The sequence below is a fragment of the Rhinolophus hipposideros genome, assembly GCF_964194185.1.
Source record: "Rhinolophus hipposideros genome assembly, chromosome: 2".
Classification (NCBI taxonomy): Eukaryota; Metazoa; Chordata; class Mammalia; order Chiroptera; family Rhinolophidae; genus Rhinolophus; species Rhinolophus hipposideros.
The window spans coordinates 106,507,713-106,529,879 of record NC_138048.1 but is presented as its reverse complement, the minus strand read 5'-3'; the positions used below and the strand labels follow the sequence as shown (position 1 = coordinate 106,529,879).

At 36.1% G+C, this 22,167-nt stretch overlaps 1 protein-coding gene across 2 annotated transcripts in view; it reads left to right on the top strand.

Moving 5' to 3' along the window:
* Nucleotides 1-22,167, top strand: part of DSCAM (DS cell adhesion molecule) — a 656,085-nt gene that overhangs the window by 384,796 nt on the left and 249,122 nt on the right. For both annotated transcript variants that reach the window (XM_081078404.1, XM_081078403.1), the window contains exons 5-8: nt 12,290-12,568; nt 16,507-16,782; nt 20,278-20,574; nt 21,319-21,594. In XM_081078404.1, the coding sequence (XP_080934530.1) occupies nt 12,290-12,568; nt 16,507-16,782; nt 20,278-20,574; nt 21,319-21,594 (1,128 nt within the window). The remainder of the gene's footprint in view (nt 1-12,289; nt 12,569-16,506; nt 16,783-20,277; nt 20,575-21,318; nt 21,595-22,167) is intronic.

Here is a 22,167-nt window from a genome sequence, read left to right as displayed (position 1 = left end):
ATACGATTTCTATTTGGAAGACAACACCTCCTTGCCCTGTGTTTTTATATAATCTGTCATTGACAGTGCCAACCAGCACCATGATGCCTCCCACCAAGCAGAGCTGAGGGAGAAGAGCAGGGTTCTATGGAACACATCTCTTGTTCCACATAGCATGTCTACAATCTTGGGGAAATTACCCGTATCTAAAGTTAAAGGGGTAGTCACACTCTTTCACTCCCATCCAGGATTATTCCCAAGTGAAGGAAATCTGAGAGCAGTTGATTCCACTCTGATAAATATATGTGTTTTGTGCCTTCTTTCATGGGATATATCCTTTGAGAAAAGATCAACCTTTTGCATAATCTTCAAAACTGGCTTGTTATTGGCCCATCCGTCAAACAAATAAACATGCAGTGATGCATTTGCACTTCATGGAGCAGTCTAAAGGTGTGGAAAGTCCATCTCAGAATTAGAAAATCAAATATAAAGTATTGGACCTCTGCCCTTTAGAGCATAAAATTGTTCCATGCAATAAATATCTTAATTTTGTTTTAGTGGTGCTTTGTGTGGGAGAAGTGATGGAAAATTGTTATACATAGGGGTAATTAAAACCAACTGAACACCTGAACACCTACTGACTATCCTGATAATGCCCTATTTGGATTCCTCTTTCCCATTCACATCCTCAAAATAACCAAAGCCCACCTGTTTTTCAAGGTACACCACAAAAACATATCAATATTAAGTGATTTCTCCTCTGAACTTGAAAATATTTTTACATACCTGTTCTTTTTTCACGGCAACTGGTACTTTCGCCCTTGTTATTGTTTGTTGCTTCTGTTAAGGAAAAGTCTTAATGCTAAACAATGAGACATGGGCAGTGACTGCAAACTGCTATTCTAAAATTCTATGCTTTGAAGGAAAAGATAAATGACTTTTATTTTAAATTAGACTTATATTTATTTGAAAATGTGCATGTGGTGTATACATGGTGATGGTGTAACATGTTAGTAGCAACATTTTTAATGATGCCAAACTCCTCCTAAAATTAGAACAGACTAAATAGGATGATAAAAGAAAAAAAACACATGGATGACATTTTCAACACAAGTAGGTGATGGGGAATCCCCAGAAACTCTTGCATATGGTAGGAATGGACAAGCTGACAATAGGACCAGCATAGGAATAGCAGCAGTGGCCCAGAAGCAGTAGATGGTGGAAAGACCTATTGGGACTACTACATAGTCACAGAACTGCAAAATCATCAATAAATGCTCGTCTCCAAAAGTGGAAGACAGTCCTTTGAGTTGAACCTGGGAAAATATATCTAAGAATATGCACAACAGTTAGACCTTCAGGAGCTCTGAGCTGAAGGTGAGTGCAACAGACCATAGAGTAATCAATAATGACCACACAGTTCAGTGATTATCTAAGACCTCAAAGATATCAGAGGTATTCAGCAAATACCCTTTCAGAAGAACAGATACTCACCCTGAAGGAAACTGCTGGATTTAGAAATCAAATTAAGCCAGAGTAAAATACTACGAGTAACACAGAGAGAAGGCTTGGGTAGTGTGGGGACCCTAGAGAAATTCCATTTTATATCATGCTATAAAAGAAAAATATGGCATGAAAAGGTGAGAGTACTACCTTAGAAAACAAGTAACGTAGTGATTTAGGAACACATGAACGAAGGTAGAAACCACCCCAAAGCAGGTATAACTCTGAGAACTGCAGTAAATTTTGAGTTCTTTTGTGGTGATAGCAAGGGAGAATGCTAGAAAAGCTTACTTATATCATCCTCTCATGCAAGAAGCTTCTGCTAATTTAACTAAGAACCCAATCTTATTTTAATGGAACAAAAAGAAAAAGGATTTAACCTCCCACAACTTTATTACACAAACAACAATGAAAATGAATCAAATAATGTTGTGACAATTAAAAGTAAGTTTTAACAATTGTACATAAATCATATGAAAACTATAATTTATTATTTGAAAATAATTTAACACTTTGAGAGGGAAGCATAAGTCAGAAATAAAGGGGTTCATCTTTAAAATGGCTAAACAACATGAACCTGTGAAACACAAAATGGCATGATTTGGGAAAGAATTAGAAAAAATGAAAAGTTGTAAAATTCCAATTAAATTAGAAGGAACACATCAGAGAATAGACACAAGAGAAAGTATAATGTATGAAATAAAGACAAGTAAGTAAACATGGGCAGAAAATTAAATAACGAGATAAAAAGGACTAGTGGGAAAATATATACATGACATGCAACGATGATAAAACACATGTATAATTAGAGCCTCTTATTAAGAAAAACAAACAATAAATCAGAATGTATATTTAAAACAATAATTTGAGAACATTTGCTGTAATTGAAGAATACATAGTTACTACATATTAAACAGATACACTGAGAAAATAGATCCAGGATAATCATGCAACTTATTTTGAATAAAACTTATAAACTGTAAATATTAAGAAAAAATTATTTGAGCACGTAGGGAATACATTGAAATTATTTATAAGGAGGAAATGTCAAGAGATTAATACATAGAAAACAGAAAGAACAGTAAAAGTAATAATAAACACATTTTCTCCTTTTAAAAATCGATAAAACAAAGTGGCCTAATTTAAAAAAAAAAAATTGTGGTGATTTCTATAGTAGGTCTAGGTTATTTGAGACAACCTCTCCCCCACCCCACCCCAAGGACGAGAAACGCTGTTTAAATGTGTAAAAAATATCTGCTTGAAGTTGTGAAGAGCTAATGTGAAAAATTACAGGGTCAAAATCCAGAAGAAAATGGTGGCAGGAAGTGAGTATGACATTAAGGGCTGCTTTTTCTGTAGGAGCAATTCTAAGGGAGACTGATTATATTCTGAGACAGTGAGACACTCTTTTGAAAGCTTAGTAGGGTCAGGGAAGTAAAAGTTTTAGTCTAGGTCCCATCAAAGTAGAACATGATAAGCGCCCCATGCTTTGGGTTGAAATGTCAAAGGACTATACCCTAAGAATAAGGGAAAACTGGAAATGGAATTGTCTTCCAGGAACTAATGCTGAGCTTCATTTCACCAGGTTTTAAGATTGGTTAAGATGATCTCACATCACTAGGACTGTAGTAATATCCTTTTTGAATTCCTAGCTTTAGTGATTTTTTTTTTGTCCTCTCACCTCCCCCTCCCCTTCTTGATTAGCCTTTTTGGGTGTTTCAAAATGATACAAACCCCCATGCTGGATAATGTATCAATATTTGGTAAAATTTCATGTAAATTTATTCTATGAGCAAGTAATCTATGAAACTTCCCCAATGATAGAGGAGCAAAAGAATGCCTTATGCACAGAATTACTAATCAAAGAATTTCTTATACTAGCAAAATTTTGGAAGCAATTCCAATATCCATCAGTAGGGGATAATTATATGAATGCTGGTACAGACACTGAATGGAGTAATATACAGGCACAAAAAGGAATGTTGATAGCCTCTATTATTGAAATGGAGTAATCTCCAGGATATAGTGTTAAGTTAAAAAAGCAAGGTGCAGGGAAGTATATAAAGTATACTGAGTTTTATATAGGGAACGTAGAGGAATATTTGTGTGGACCTACTTATAATTGTGAAAAGCAACATTGGAAGGGTAAACTGAAAACTAATAAAATTGTTTGCCTCTAGGGGAAAAAGTAGAGGAGACATGGATTTAAATAAAACTTACTTGAATATATCTTGTTACATAGTTTCATGTATATGATTTATATTTTGAAATACTAAATTAAAAAATTAATGCTAAAAATGGAAAACACACTGAAGCAAATGAATTCAAATGCATATCAAGTTGTTGAGATAACCAAACTTAGAAAATAATTATTTTAAGTAACTTTAAGATATAATTTTGATTATATATATATGACAAATATATTCTTTTTTAAAAAAATTAAAGGTTATTGGGGTGACAGTGGTTAGGAAAGTTACATAGATTTCGGGTGTTCAATTCTGTAATACATCAGCCATATATCACATTGTGTGTTCACCACCCAGAGTCAGTTCTCCTTCCATCACCATATATTTGATCCCTTTTACCATCATTTACCTCCCCCGTCTCCCCTTACCCTCTGGTAACCGCAAACTATTGTCCATGTCTATGAGTTTTTGTTTCTTTCTTTGTTTGTCTTGTTCCTTTGTTGTTTTCAGTTTTATATACCACATATCAGTGAAATCATATGGTTCTCTACTTTTTCTGTCTGAATTATTTCACTTAGCATTATAATCTCAAGATCCATCCATGTTGTCACAAATGGCACTATTTCTACTTATGACAGAATAGTATTTCATTGTGTACATAGACCACATTTTCTTTATCCAATTATCTATTGAAGTACACTTTGGTAGTTTCCATGTCTTGGCCACTGTAAATAAAGCTGCAGTGAACACCGAAGCACATATATCTTAACGGATAAATGTTTTCAGATTTTTTGGGTAGATACCCAGGAGAGGGATTGCTGGGTCACATGGTAATTCTATTCTTAATTTTTTGAGGAACCTCCACACTGCCTTCCATAGCGGCTGCACCAGTCTGTATTCCCACAAACAGTGTATGAAGGTTCCTTTTTCTCCACAGCCTCTCCAACACTTATTATTATTTGTCTTGTTGATAATAGTCGTTCTAACTGGTGTGAGGTGATATCTCATTGTGGTTTGTATTTGCATTTCTCTGATGATTAGTTATGTTGAGCATCTTTTCATCTCTATTGGCCATTTGTATGTCCTCTTTGGAGAAATGTCTCTTCAGGTCCTCTGCCCATTTTTTAAAAATGGATTGTTTGTGTTTTTGTTGTTGATTTGTATGAGTTCCTTATATTTTGGATATTAGCCCCTTAATGGAGGCATTGTTTGCACAAATCGTCTCCCATTCAGTTGGTTGCCTTATTATTTTGGTTTCTTTGCTGTCGAGAGTTTCTTTTGCTGTGCACAAGATTTTTAGTTTGATATAGTCTCATTTGTTTATTCTAGCTTCTACCTCCTTTGCCTTTGAAGTCAAATTCGTAAAATGCTCTTTGAACCCAAGGTCCATAAGTTTAGTACCTATGTTTTCTTCTATGCAGTTTATTGTTTCAGGTCTTATTTATAAGTATTTGATCCATTTTGAGTTGGTGATAGACAGCAATCTAGTTTCATTCTTTTGCATGTGGCTTTCCAATCCTCCCAGCACCATTTATTGAAGAGGCTGTCTTTTCTCCATTGTATGTTTTTGGCTCATTTGTTGAAAAGTATCTGTTCATATTTATGTGGGTTTATATCTGGGTTTTCAATTCTATTCCATTGGTCTATGTGTCTGTTTTCCTGCCAATATGCACATAATGTTTTGATTATTGTTGCTCTGTAGTACTAGCTGAAGTCAGGGAGTGTGATTCCTCCAGCATTATTTTTTTTTCTTAGGATTGCTTTAGCTATTCAGGGTCTTCTGTGGTTCCATACAAATCTGATGATTTTTTGTTGTTTCTTTAAAAAATGCCACTGAGATTTTGATGGGGATTGCATTAAATAAGTATATTGTTTTGGGTAATATGGCCATTTTAACTATGTTGATTCTTCCAATCCATAAACATGTAATGTCTTTCCATTTGACAAATATATTCTGAAGGCAAACACAGCTTTAAAAAATTCTTAATATTCATTTGGATGCCTTATTTTAAAAAATGTTATTAAAATTACTTATTTAAAGTATTTATTTATAAAAATATTGCTAGTATTATTTTTGAAAACTATATTTATTTATTTATTTATATTGAAAACTATATATATTGAATATATATTTATTGAAAACTATATATATTGAATATATATATTGAAAACTATATTTATTTATTTATTTATATTATAGTGGGAGATCAATAAGAGAGGGGAAATAATTATGTTTATATATATATATTTTCAGGGACCAAGACTTCCAGTGTAAGAGAAATGCTTAAAATCAAAACATTAAAGTACAATCCTTGAAATGTCAAACTCCAATTCAAACTACCAGTACATACTTGTTTTTTGTTATTTATTTTTATTTTTTGAATATGTATTTCCAAGGATTTTCCACTGAAAAGACCCAGAAGCAATGGGAAACCAATAGCAACAAGTGACTCTAACACCTAGATGACAGTCACCTTTAAATATCATTCCCCACTTAAAGGGACCGTGGCTCTTTGGAAGAAAGGTGGATTATTGGTGTGGAACAGGAAATGTATCAGATGAGCCTGAAACATTCATGGCCTCTCCTCAAAATGATACAGGAGCCAACTTCTGAAAGGATTCTCAGTGGTCAAAAGTGGGATGCATTGAGTATCAAAAACAATGATTGCCGTGCCGTTCACCTTCCATGAAGTTTTAAGTCTCTCGGGTGCTAAGAGTTGGCACTTATGGCCTGTGCCTTTTTTAAATTACATTTATTGGGATGACAGTGGTTAGTGAAACTACATAGGTTTGCCAATCTGATTCTGTGGACTTGTATTAAAAAAGAAAAGATTGCATTTGAGTGATATATACGTATTTTTAAAACTCTTGAGCTCATTATGTTTATATATATATATAAGCTTTTTATGTACATATATATGTTTATATGTATATATATTTCATTTTCTTTTATGTATATACCCTGTTTCCCCGAAAATAAGACCTAGCCAGACAATCAGCTCTAATGTGTCTTTTGGAGCAAAAATTAGTATAACACCCAGTATTGTATTATATTATATTATATTATATTATATTATATTATAAGACCCGATCTTATAGTAAAATAAGACCGGGTCTTATATTAATTTTTGCCCCAATAGATGCATTAGAGCTGATTGTCTGGCTAGGTCGTATTTTCGGGGAAACAACACATAAACACACACATATAAACCTATGTACATATGTATACATACAGTATATATTAAGTTGGTGCAAAAGTAATTTTTGTGTTTTTTGCAATTTTTTTAACCTTTTAAACCATAATTACTTTTGCACCAACCTAATACTTACATATACATTTAATATTAACAAAAGCAATAGTAAGAATCTCATTGGTATACATAACAGTAACTAGGGCACCAACTAAAAATTCTCCCTGTCTTTCCTACAGCTGCTATATTTCAAGATATCCAAATAACTCTAGTTCAGGAAGCTAAGTTTTTACATATAGAATATTTACATCTACTAAATGTGAAGGAAAGAAGAAAATTAGAATATTGACATTTTCAACCCTTAATAAAGTAACTAATTAAGACAAACAGTATCACATGAACTTGCTGATCAATTCAACACTAAGTGTGGGAAAGCCACACATTATATGGATGCAAAGAGGAAGAAAAAAGGTCGGACCTGATCTAACTGGTCCATTAGAACTTCATTTCAGTTTATAAGAAAAATGGCAATAGAGGAACAATTTAAATGACACTCTGAAGAAACAAAATCAGAATGTGGGATTTCTTGTAAGATTCCTCTCCTGGTTTCTTCAACAGTCAAAGACGTGAGACTGTTTTTTGACTGTTGAAAAAAAAGAAGGAGAATCTGTTTTGGATTAAAGAGACTCATGAGACAGGAACAAAATGTCAACTGTAGAACAGTCCTGATTTAATTAGCTGAATTGTAAATAATAATAGTATAATGGGCCTTTTTTTAGCTCACCAGTAAAAAATTAATATGAAGTAGATAATAAATGACATCAAGAGATTATTATTACTATTGTGTGATATTGGCATTGGGGTTATATAAGGAAACTTACTATGTTTCATAGAGAAGCATACTACTAATACAACATCGGTTCTGATTCGACTCAAGTATGTTAGCACCAAAAACAAAGACTATAGAGAAATAGATGAAGGATCAAAAAATGTTAATGCCTATTAAGTGTGGGTGATGGATATATTGAATGCATTATATTTTTTGGTCTACTTTTGTGTGAGTTTGCAAATTTTATGATAAAAACTTTTTTTAAATGTAGGTAAAACATTTGAATAAAAGTGCTACATTTTTAAAATGTAGGTAAAACATTTGAATATAAATACAGTGCTGTTTGGTAATACTATTTCTATATATGACCAAATATTCCCATGAGAGCTTGTCCCAAACATTGCTTAAATAGTGTATTTAAAATATAAAAGAAATCTCCATTTCTTTTTTTGTAAAACAGCTTTATTGAGATTTAATTACAAACTATAAACTTTGCCCATTTTAAGTGTTCAATTCAATGATTTCAGTAAAATATAGAGTTGTGCAATCATCACTATAATTCAATTTTAGAACAATTCCATCATCCGAAAACATCCCTGCTGCTCATTTGCAGTCAATTCAAATTTCCATCCCAACTCCAGTCAACCACTAATCTACTGTTATTCTCTCTAGATTTGCATTTTCTGCATATTTTATATAAGTTGAATCATATAATATGTGGCTTCGTATGAGGCTTCTTTATTTAGCATAATCTTTTGAGATTCATTCATGTTGTTAACATGTATCAGTAATTGCTCTTTTTATTGGTAAATAGTATTCCATTGTGTGTGCTTGTGTACATCACACATACTACATATATACATACATATATAGTGTGTATATATATATATACATAAATATATATATTATATATATACATTATTTATGTGGGGGTGCCAAAAAATGTATACATATGACTTGATGTATACTTTTGTTATCAGTATATATTGAGTATTACAATTTTAATAGTTTTTCCTTTCTTCAATTATGTACACATTTTTGGCACCCTCTGTATCCATACTACATATACTCTATTCTCTCTCTCTCTCTCTCTCTCTCTTTCTCTCATATATATACATATATAGATACCATTTTAGATATAGATACCACGTTTCCCCGAAAATAAGACCTAACCAGATCATAAGCTCTAATGTGTCTTTTGGACCAAAATTAATATAAGACCCAGTCTTATTTTAATATAAGACCAGGTATAATATAATATAGGGTCTTATTTTAATATAAGACCAGGTATATAATATAATATATAATATATAATATAATATAATATAATATAATATAATATAATATAATACCAGGTTTTATATTAAATTTTGCTCCAAAAGATGCATCAGCTGATGGTCCGACTAGGTTTTATTTTGGGGGAAACATGGTAGATAGATAGATATCTATCTATAGGTATACCTATATCTATCTATATATACACACACACACACACGGTATACACATACACACACACATTTTGTTAATCGATTCATTAAATGATGGACATTGAGATTGTTTCCACTTTTTTGACTATTATGAATAAGTGTGCTCTGGACATTTGTGTACAAGTCTTTGACTAAACATAGGTTTTCATTTGACTAGGGTAGATGGATAGGAGTAGAACTTTTAGGCCTTATGATAAATTGAAGTTCAACATTTTAAGAAATTGCCAAACTGTTTTCCAAAGGGTCTGCACCATTTTATATGCCCATCAACAATGTGTGCCCATTTTATATGCCCACCAACCAGTCTCTTCTCCACATCTTTGCCAGCACTTGTGACTGTGTTTTTAATCCAGCCAACCTAGCGGGTCTGAAGTAGTATCTCATTCTGGTTGTAATTTGCATCACTCTAGGGACCCATGATGCTGAGCATTTTTCTATGTGCTTGTTAGTTATCTGTGCACCTTCTTTGGTGACATATCTATTCAAATTTTTGCCCACTTTTGATTTGATTATTTCTTTTTATTATAGAATTGTAAGGATTCTTTATATTTTTCGGTGTAAGTCCTTATCAGAAATATCATTTGCAAATAGGTATTCCCAGTATGTTGCTTATTTTATTTTTCCTTTCTTAATGGTGTCATTGAAAGTTTAAAGTATTTTCATTTAGATGAAGTTTAATATATTGATTTGTTTGACACTTGTGTTTTTTGTTTTGTGACTAAGAACTCTTGTCAAATCCAAGATCACGAAGATTTTTTTCCAATCTTTTCTTCTAAAAGTTTTGTAGTTTTAGCTCTGATATTTAGATCTATGATCCATTTTGAGGTGATTTTTGTAGGTGGTCTGAGCTGAGGTACAAAATTCTTTTCGATATGAATAGTCAATTGTCCCATTCATTCTTTGTAAAAAGTCATTAGAATAATACAGCACTATCTTAACCATATTTGAGAAATGTCTATCAACAATTAATTTTAGGCAGAATACAACATGTTTAAGGTCAATCACTGGGTATTGATTTTTTTATGACTAGAATCAGAAGTGAGAACCTTTTGTTTCCTGAAATTGTGGGCTCATCCTGCAAAAAGATTTATTAGACACCCTGCCCAAGGAGGGTGACAACTTGTTTGTGTCACCTTCTCCTACCCTAATCCTACCTCCTACTCTAAGGAGTAGAGTATGACATATTTTGTAACTATTTACCCTAAGAAAGTAACTTGTTCTTCAAAACAACACTTTGTGAAGTTTGTGCGTAATTTCCTTCAGGAGGTGGAATGAACCAATAGGTCTTTGCTGGCAAGGACTACGTACCTGCTGTTGTGGGCTTTCTATGTCTCTCGTTCTCTGGAGCCCCACATCTATCACATGTGTGACTATAATTATGGAATACAGAATCCTTCAGTTAATGAATGACGGAACTTCAGAAGAGTCCTGGAAACCCGATCACAAATTCCTTAGGAAACGATTTAGGTCCCCTCGTCATATCCCATGATCACATTCTCACTGTTCTCAGAAGGCACCAGGGACATGAAAAGAGCTGCAGGTTTGTCGAGGACTTTATCTCTATGATTGCTCAGCAGTCCCAGCAGCAGCAGTTCCAGCGCAATCATTTCATCCTGTTTCCATCTGTGCCTGCTAACTGCCCCTAGTGGCTGACGAGAGAATCACGGCATTTTAAAGAGATCTTGCCAGATGGTTCTTACTGCATGAGAGAGAGGATATCCAGAACTTTATTTTTGGGTTTACTGAAGGTGGGTCAAAACATCCTTAGTGCTTTCCTGAGTAAGGCAAAGAGAAGAAGGTTTCAGGCTTCAGGAGCCCACTTCTGTGTGCTTGTTCAGTGCAAAAGTCAGTCATGTGTGAGCTACGGTTGAGAGAAGGTGTGTTTTCAAGTGTGCTATAAATCATCCTCCATCATGACAATGCTCCGTGTCACACATCGCTTCTGGTATATGGCAATTTCTATCAAATAAAAACATCACGATGTGTCCTCCTCCACTTTATTCACTGGATCTGGGAACATGTGACTTCTGGCTCTTCCCAAAGTCAAAATGATTCAGGACATCGAGGCAGCCACGACAGCACAACTGAAGACACTCACAAAAGAGGCCTTCCAGAACTGCTTCAGAAAGGGGCAAGAACGATGGGATAAGTGTGTTTGAAGTGAGGGAGAGAATTCTGAGCGGGATTAATGGCAATATCCCTTTTACTGTAATAATTTTTTTTTTTAATTTAAACATTCACCCTATTGTTTGATCACATCTTATATAATACAGGCCAAACATGATTTGGTCGAAATGGCTAATCATCCATTGTTTGTAGCTTTTCTAAAAAGGCCCATGTCATAATTGATGATCTAGAAGTTTCTTTTTTGTTTTAATCATTCGATGCCATATCTTGATTGTCTTCATTCCTTCTCATGTCACCTCAGATATCATCTCAGAGAAACTGTCCGTGAAGACCCATCCTGACGCCCCTCACTCCACCTTTACTCACTCTATTGTCACCCGCTTTCATTTCCTTCAAAGAACTTACTACACGCTAAAATCTCTGTGTCTGTTGACTCACACATTGCCCGCCGCCCCACACATACCAGGAACATAGGCTCTCCGAGGGGGTCCTTGCCTGCCTTGTTCACCACTGTGTCACCATGGCAAACTCTGTGGGTTCCAGACTTGGGGTTCCAACGATATCTGTGAAATAAATATATGGGACATGGTCAGATTTCATAACTATGTGTAAAACTCTTTTTTGTGACGTAAGGTTTACTAACGTTGAACACTATTTCTGCCACGGTTGCTCTTTTGAACGGGAAGTTGAACATTGCTTGGTTATAAGACAACCCAATTCTTGGCCCAGTTCCTGTTTGAAGAGTGCTGATTCTGGTGTTTTCAGTTATTTAGTAGGGAATGAAAATCAGGAGAACCGTTTTAGAAATTCTGAGCAGAAGAACTTTATATAAGTAGGACTTCCTTTCTGTTCTAATGCAAAACCTTAAAGATGTGTATCAATGGTTGGTATGACATACAGAATTTATATTATGCACAACGCCCTATGATTCTAAATGACCATTTCAGCTCCTCCTTCACCATACCGAAGTTTTTCTTTCTTCTGCAGATCCAGCGAACTCAGCCCCATCCATACTGGATGGGTTCGATCATCGCAAAGCCATGGCAGGACAGCGTGTGGAGCTGCCTTGCAAAGCGCTTGGGCACCCTGAGCCAGATTACCGCTGGCTGAAAGACAACATGCCACTGGAACTTTCTGGAAGGTTCCAGAAGACTGTGACGGGGCTGCTCATTGAGAACACTCGTCCCTCAGACTCAGGCAGCTATGTGTGTGAAGTGTCCAACAGATATGGAACTGCTAAGGTGATAGGCCACCTGTACGTGAAACGTAAGTTGGATGGTAACTTGCAATGGTGATGTTGGCTGCCACTGATGGAGTTCTTGTCACAAGCCGATCTCTGGGCTTTCTCTGTAGCATTCTATTGACTATCACAGCAGTCTGGCTGAAATCAATATCAGCCCTATTTTGCAAATGTGGAAATTAATGCTCAAATTGCTAAAGGTTATACAGCTGGGGAGTTTAGGGTTTAGGATTGAATTCAGGTCTGTCTGATCCCCATCCCCAGGCCTCCAAGATTTCCATTAGGCCATAGGATACGGTTCTAAGAACATTAAGTAGCTGTGAATTCAGAATGGTCAGCCTCTCTGAAAACTGACAGAGGAAGATGGGCAGGATTGTGCTGTCATACACAACCCGATTAAAGTGGGTGTCCTTGGCGTGTTTCCAGATGCTGCTTTAAATTCCTAAATAGGGCTATAATCAGCAGAAATCTAGGGCTGTAATTATTCAAATATTGGACCTGGGCTCAATATTATAGACTATTTAGTCTATATGGCCCAAGTATGGTGGCAATATTTTATCTGCAGGTGATCTGTGGTGACCGTCTTGAGGAATGTGTGGAGAAGGATGCTGAAGAAGGACTCACAGGTAGAAGGGATGTGATCGCAGGGGGGCACTCTCATCTAGTCAAACACACTCATTTGTCCTCATGCAGAAGCCAAATCAAAGTGAGTTACTCAGGATCACGTGGTCAGAACTGAGTGGCAGAACTTTGGTCAAAATAGGGCATTCTTAGTTGCCAATATACTGCCATAGATAGATAGATAGATAGATAGATAGATAGATAGATAGATAAATAGATAGATAGAGAGATAGATATAGATATAGATATAGATATAGATATAGATATAGATATAGATATAGATATAGATATAGATATAGATATATAGATATAGATACAGATATAGATATAGCACCAAAAAATGTATATGCATTTTAAGAAAGGAAAACTGTATTAAAATTGTAATACTCAATATATACTGATAACAAAAGATGAATACAAGTCACGTTTGACTTCTGTGATTATAAGAGGTGCTCAAAGTGGTTACCATCAGCGTCCAGACATTTCTGATTACGGCGAACTACTGCTTGAGCAACATTGACTAAAGTGTTAACATCCCTTACAATGTGTATTTTTCGGCACCCCTGGTATATGTGTGTGTGTGTGTGTGTGTGTGTGTGTGTGTGTGTGTGTGTAAAATTTGATGACCTGAACTGAACAAACTGAGTCACAAGAGTGTGACACTGAAAAGGGAGGCATTTCCTTACCCTGGCTTTTTTCCAGCCCCATACCTGTTTATGGAAATGCCTCTTCAGTGTCACCCTGAGTGTAGACTACTTTAGCACGATACTAGCCCAAGAAAATATATTTAAAGTAAATATCCCAGTGACTTCCTGGATCCAGCTGCCCAGGGTGAGTCCTGCAAATATCACTATAGCTTGCTTGGACTGGAGTTACAAAGAAATGGAAGATAGTGCCTGCACAGTTATATTTCTATAGCTAAAGAACATTGTGTGAAATAAGACAACACTGAACAGCTGATAAGAATTATTCCTACAGGCTCAAAATCTCTTCTGTGTTAAGGCATCTTTCATGGCTCCCTACTTTCTGTTGAATCAAGTTTATATCTTAGGATAGTATAGAAAGTATCTCAGCTGAACCTGTCTGCTCCTGTTTCCCATAGTTTTGCTTCAAATAAATCTATACCTGCCAAATCAACTTCCTCCTATTCCCTGTACAAACCAATTCCTTTCCTGATTGCAAGTCATATTGCTCTCTCCACATGGAAGATGGTTTTCAAATACTAGAGTGTCTAAAACTTCCCATCTTTCCAAGTCAAGGACATGCCCCATCTCCAGAGACAGCCACTGTTCCCTTCCTATCTTCTACTCAGTTCATGTATTTTGCTGCTCTCTCTGTAAAGGCATTAATCACTATCTATATTTTAAAAGTTGTGGAAAAGTTTTATTTCTGACAGTAGCTTTTCATCCTTGTAGTCTTCTGACACTTTTCGACAAGTTCTCAAATACTTCTCGAATGTTCCCATCCTCCCTTCTGACTGCTCCTTTGTTTTTTCTCTCTTCTCTAGATGAAAAGCATTTTCTTGGGTTCTGGATGAGAGCCCTCTTCTCTTCAATCTCTTCTCTTTTCCTTTGATGCTCTCTTTTATCCTTATGACTTCAAATCCCTCCTTTCTGAAAATAGCCCTGAATCTGTATGTGTGGGCTCAGCTTCCTTTCAAAGGAGCATGTCTCCAAATTTTATATTAGCTGTTTAGCTGGCGCTTCCAAAGAACAGTATCACGAATGGAACTCTCCACCATTTCATCTTGTAAATGGCTGTCCTTATTCAATATACCTTCCCCCACGGACCCTTCAAATGCAAACTTTAAATCCTGGCTCATCTTTAAGCCTTTCCTTTCTACATACAAATCCTCCCAAGTCCTAGAGATGTAATCTTAGTGTTTCTCACCTGGGCTCTCCACCTCTGCCCTGTCTCAGATAGAGTCTTAATGGTGCCTCAACTAGAAATTTGCAATGCCCCTTTCCTGACCAGTTCCTGACCAATGCCCCTTTCCTGACAATATGGTCAGTCAATACTCTGAAAAATATGTTCGACTATAGCACTCACAAAAAAATTCTAGGAAGCTTTCTTTAGTTTCCTCTGATTTCATTCCAAAATCTAGAGGCTCTTTGCAATCTTGTCTCAGACTGCCTTTGTAATTACTCTCCCCCATTCCCCTTCAGAGACCCTCCTACTGCATCCAAACTGGTCAGAAAGTCTTCCTGAGGTATGGGTGTGCACCATGCTCTAATCCATGCAGTCCCCAGTCTCTGTGATGCCCGCTGGCTTCAGTTCTACCCATCCTCGATATCTGAGCACTTCCTATTGCTCCCCTTCCACATACTGTCTGTTTCTAATATGGTTTTTGGTTACTATATTCATTCTCATATTTGCCTTATCCATCTAGAACTCTGAAATCCTTAGAACCAAAGACCTCACAGTGTGGTGACATAAAATGTCAGGAATCCCCAGGGGAAAAAAACTGTTTTGGGGTTGTGTTTTTTTTTTGGCCATTTACGTTTTGAGTGGATTTGGTGAAGTTAATTGATCTTTCTGAATAACTGTTTCCTCTTCTGCAAAATAGAGATGATAATACAAAGCTTTCAGGACTATGGGAACACTGACAACATACAAAAGATGTTTGGCAACTTCAGTGCACATGCTAGTTGCACCAAAAATGTCATTCATCTTTGTCTTCCCTGGGAGTTTAACCCCATCCTTGGCATATAGTAGATGTTCAATGAATCCTTGCTACCTTGAATTGGGTTTGTTGAATGAAAATGTAGGAAGTCAAGGATGAGAGTTCCAACCCTGTCCAAACCAGTGAGACTCATTTTAAAGAAAAAAAAACAACCAGCAACACTGTTTATGGTCACAAATTTTAATGTCAAGGTGTTTTCTTACAGCTGTGTGTTATTGGCCGTGGTTAAGCCACATAAGCGATGTGAGTATATGTGTGTGCGAGAATGGCCTAGAGTAAACTCACCAGTGCTACCTTGAGACAAGGCAAATTGGCTTTAAACATTCAGACATTTCTGTCTTTACTGGTAACTAACATGTTGCATTTCTTATTGTCTGTGGGTTAATACTCATATATACTCAATGAGAAAGCAATTTGACCTAGAATAGTCTGTTTGCTACAAAGAGAAAGAAGGCCAGAAAACAAAACAAAATAAAACATAAAAACAGCAAAAAGGGTACTCCTAAACAAAATGGAGCTCCCTGAAATAACTCCCAACATGAACTTGCGGAATAGGCTCCCAATGATGCATTTGCCTTGTCAAAAGTCCAGTACATTGTTGAAATGATACCGACATCTATGATGTTTTTACCTTCTCTTTTCTCTTACCCAAATCTCCAGAGCCACTGAAAGCTACCATCAGCCCCAGGAAAGTTAAAAGCAGCGTGGGTAGCCAGGTTTCCTTGTCCTGCAGCGTGACAGGAAGTGAGGACCAGGAACTCTCCTGGTACCGAAACGGTGAAATCCTCAACCCTGGAAAAAATGTGAGGATCACAGGGATGAACCACGAAAACCTTATAATGGATCACATGGTCAAAAGTGACGGGGGCGCGTACCAGTGCTTTGTGCGCAAGGATAAGCTGTCCGCTCAAGACTATGTGCAGGTGGTCCTCGAAGGTCAGTGGGTCTGTTATAGGGTTCGGCTGAAAGAGAACCCCAACCCACAGCACGCAAACAGAAGGATAAGGGGGAGCAGTGCTGCTAACTCCGGGCTCTCAGACTTCTGTCTGTTGGGCCAGCTAATAACTCTACCTAATTTTTCAAGATAAATCCAGCAAATAAAAGAATAAATTCTGATGACATGAAAATTGTATATGACAGACGTAACATAAATAATGTCATTAACATAAACTTAAGTAACATACATTAGGTAACATACATTGCCCACTCACATGCTTAAAGATGCTTGTCAGAATATAGACATCTGAAACTTGAAACTGATCTGACACTACTATCCCCTAGACCAGGGTTTCTCAGTAATGCTCTGTTTGGAGGGCTGTTCTATGCACTGCAGGATATTTAGCAACATCTCTGGCCTCTACCCAATAGATGCTAGTAGCACCTCCCTACAATTTGTGACAACCAAAAAATGTCTCCAGACACTGCCAAATGCCCGCTGTGGGGCAGAATAGCCCCCCATTGAGAAACACAATTTTAGAGGCAAAATGCAGGGCAATATTTCAATATAGTTCTCGGTGAAAACATGGCATTTGATTTGTTAGTGTTGTCCTTGGTTGGGTCAAAATATTCACAGATTTCGGGGAATGGAATTCTTGAAGAATAACCTTGGGGTTTATGATAGGTTTTAGGTAGGTTCTGTTTTTTGTTTGTTTGTTTGTTTGTTTTTAATTTAACTGTCTACTGCCTACTTGCATCTTCAAGCTTATTCATCAGCCAGGGAAAGAAGCTGTTAAGGTAACATTCAAGCGAGACATATGTTTATCACCAGATAATTGAACTAGTTTTTATCCGTGTATTTGTGTGTCTTGTTGGAAATTGTGTCTTCATGTATAATTTAAGAATTCTCTGTTAGCCATTGATTAAAGTAATTACAGACTTTCATGTAGCCTAAAGGGAGAGAAAATAAAATCCATTTATATATGGAAATAAGTTTAATATGCCTTAGGGCTAAGTGGATATTACTATTATTACTTTTTTAAACTTAGCCAATTTTTGAAAAGAAGCAGGCTTAGAACGACATTCCTATTTTGATTCAAGCATTTACTTGCAGACAATGAGTTTTTTAAAGCAGACATGAAATTAGCTGAAGGCACGGTACTCGTATTAAATGCCCGACACTGTGTTCCACATAATAATTAAGCGCAGAAAGTAATCAATTTGTACTGAACTGGTTTGTTAATGATGATGCACTGTAGTCCTCACATAGTCATTATTTTCAGATGCTTTGTTGAAAAGGGAGAGATTACCTTTCTAGGCCTAGTTACCTTGGCAACCATCTCCTGTGACAAAGAAAACCTAAAGAGCATATTGATAATCCATAATGATGTCGAAAGAGTTCAGGTTATCAGAGAATGACAGCAAGAAATATTTCAAAGACACTCAGGTCTCACTGGGAAATTAATGTCTGCTTTCATCTCCAAAAAAGCCTGTCACTTGAATAAAAAAAAGAGGGTAGAGGAGCACACTGAGAATACTCACAGATGTATTTGCTGCATGTCAGTTTCCATTCAGGACAAGAAGCTTGGCTTTATTTTTTCTTCTTCTGAGAGATGGTAGTGCTAATGTAGCAAAAGAGAGGAGAGATGGAATTACAAATAGATATCTAGTATCTGCTTTAAAAGGGTGTCTAACTAGTATCCTCAGATATAAACTCCTATTATTTCCACTGAAATAGCTATGGATTAATATAAATTGTAAAACCTCACAATACTATGGATATAATGCAGAATCTGGGAGTATTTCCTATGAGGCCAAAGAAATTAATAATTATAAATCTAATAATTATAGGTTCAAGATCAAGCCAGAATAACCGGAAAATGGAATAATAAAAAAGAATGAAAACAGGTTCTAGAAATGATAGAATAACATATATCAGACTAACCTGCAAGAACATAAAAATTATGAACTTTGGGAAAAACAAAACTATATGCTGCCACTAAAAATACACCCAAAAGTAGGCAGAAGGATTTGGCCCTTGAAAGAAGTGGAAAAGATTAGTGATATCTATGTTGATACCACATTTCTCCTGAGGACATTCTTCATAAACTAGAAACATAAGAAGGTGGGGGGGAAATAAACTAGAACATAAGAAGGAGACCAGAAAACTGATATCTGATGGGATTGAGGTATAGGAAGACAGAGGTCTGGGATGTCAAACTCCTGTAAATTGAAGGAGGTGAATGGAGATTACAGGGAAGAGGAAATAACAGTGGTGAGTCCTGAAATATGAAATAAATTTATTTGGAAAACTTGGTTCACACCTGAACTGCAAAAATGTGATTTGCAGAAGGAGAATCCAAGTATACCATAAAAATAACTAGACAGTCCCCCCAAAAAGGAAAAAATTAAAAAACCATACTGTGACCAAAAGTCAAAAGATAAAATAGGCAATAGAAGCAGACCCTAAGAGCATCCAGACATTAGAATTAGCAGACAAAAACTTTAAAGCTGCTGTTTAAAATATGTTCAATAACTTAAAGGAAAATTTGTGCATAATTAATGAACACATGGGAAGACCAGCAGAGAAGTGAAAAGTATAAAAAGGAACCAATAAAAGAAAAATCACTATATTGGCTTTAATGGAAAATTGGAGAATGAAGAAGAAAGGATGGTGAACTTGAAGAAGTATTAAATAAATTATCCAATCTGAAGCACAGAGAGAAAGAAAACTTCAAAGAAAATTAGCAGAGTCTCAGTGATATGTGGGACATTTATCCTATGTTCTGATATACATATAATTGGAGGCCCAGAAAATTAGGAGACAGAGAATGTGGAAGAAAAATATGTGAAGAAATAATGGCCACAAATTACCAAAATTTGGTATAAAAAATAAAGTTACAGATCCAAGAAACTCAGCAACCCCAAGAAGAATAAATACAAAGAGAAAATCACAGGCAAGCACATCACAGTCAAGTTGCTGAATACCAAAGCTAAATAGAAAAATCATATAATTCTGAGGGAGGAAAAATATTACACAAAGGGAGCTATTAAAGCAAATGATGGATGACTCCTCATCAGGTATTTTGGAGAACAGTAGACAATTGAGCAACATCTTTAAAATGTTGGACAGGATTAAAAAAAAAAAAAACACCCTGTCAATCTAGAATTCTATTTCTATCAAAAATAGTCTTTACAAATTAAGGCAAATTAAAGCCATTTTCAATTTAAAAAAAAAGCTCAAAAAATATGATGCCAGAAGACCTGCACATTAGGAAATGGTAAATAACCTCATTCAGCATGAAAGAAATGACCTAAAATTAAAACTCAGATCTGCAGGCATAAACACCAGGATAAATGGTAAATATGTTAGTAAACTGAGCAAAATTGTTTTTTTCTCTTGTAATTTCTTTAAGCAACTGACAAATTCATGTACTTGGAAGTTGTTTAATTATTTGTATGTGCCACTTCCTTCCATAATTTGTCTTCCTGCAGATGGAACTCCCAAAATTATTTCTGCCTTTAGTGAAAAGGTGGTGAGTCCAGCAGAACCAGTTTCCCTCATGTGCAATGTGAAGGGAACTCCATTGCCCACAATCACGTGGACCCTGGACGACGACCCCATTCTCAAGGGCGGCAGTCACCGCATCAGCCAGATGATCACGTCAGAGGGGAACGTGGTCAGCTACCTGAACATCTCCAGCTCTCAGGTCCGGGATGGGGGCGTCTACCGCTGCACTGCCAACAACTCGGCCGGAGTCGTCTTGTACCAGGCTCGAATAAACGTAAGAGGTGCTTGTCAAATCAGCTCCTCAAAAAAACACACATAACCCATTGTAGTGGAGAAGAAGGTTTCTGCATGCACTGAGCTGGGTCTTGGAATGTCCAAACGGATTAACAGTTCCTTCCCATTGCCTACCCCTTCCTTACTACTCAAGAATGGCACTGATGGGCATAATCTTGGAAATGGCATTTCGGTTTTTTTAGTCAGCTTGTTCTCCTGTTTTACTCTTAGATGTGTCCACTTGATCGTCCCTCTGCTGGTTTATGCTCTGCATGCTCTTTCCTTCCTCCTCTTCTTCTGTTCTACTACATTCATGGTAAACCTTCATGGACATGGTATTTTAACTTACATTCATGGTGCGACATGGCATAACCTCCATCTTCATAATCTATTTACAGAGAGAGTTAAACAATTAAATTGCTACCAGTGTTTTCACTGAAAGAGCATGCTTATTCAGTGCAGACTAGTTATTTTTATGGACTAAATTACGTTTTATCATATAATAATAATAATTTTAATAGAAGTACTCGATAATGAAAGTATTTAACATTCTTTCAATTCATTTGAAAGCTAAGAAACTAAAAGGAAAAATGTTTTCGAGAAAATGCCAAATGCAGAGAAATTTGTTTAATTGAAAACAATGTCCTTACATGAAAATAATCTACATTTTTAACTCAAAGAAAAGTGTACCCATTTCCTCACATAAGATGTACCCTTAAATTATTTTCAAGAGTTTCTTTGTGTCTCTCCAGGGCCTGCAAGTATTCGACCAATGAAAAATATCACAGCAATAGCAGGGCGAGACACATACATTCACTGTCGTGTGATTGGCTATCCATATTACTCCATCAAATGGTATAAGAACTCTAACCTGCTTCCTTTTAACCACCGCCAAGTGGCGTTTGAGAACAATGGAACTCTAAAACTCTCAGATGTGCAAAAGGAAGTTGACGAGGGAGAGTACACGTGCAATGTTCTGGTTCAACCACAACTCTCCACCAGCCAGAGTGTCCACGTGACAGTCAAAGGTAAGTCTGTTCCCCTCTCTGTCCCCACACAGCACCTTGTTATTTAGCCTAACCATTTCACTGCACCAATGATTAGGAGTGTGAGAATCCAAGAATCTGCATATTTAGAATAAGATAGGCTATCCCTTAGTTATAAAGACTGAGAAATGATGGAGTACACGACATGTTCTGTTCTCTTTATGACTGCATTTTCACCAGAACTGTGGTCAGTACAGCTTTCTTTGCGTATAGTTTTGGCTTGGTGTTCCAGAGGACATGTGTTGTTCATATTAATGTAGAAAAAAAGAAGTACACCATTGACTTGATGATGTAGTGGTCTGATGCATAATTCTAAAATATGTATCTTTCTTTTTCTAAAAAAAAAAAAATTGAAATTAAAATATTTATGTCTATTTATCCGAAGGCCAAACTTTTGGCAATTTTTCCAAAAGAAATACTCTTAAAAACAGACGAAGGCCAATACATAAAGAAGTTCATTACATTCATCATTCATAGTGGTCAAATATTAGACATAAATGAAATATTTATCACTAGAATACGTGTTTTTAAAATGTAGTTTCAAGACCCCAGGGG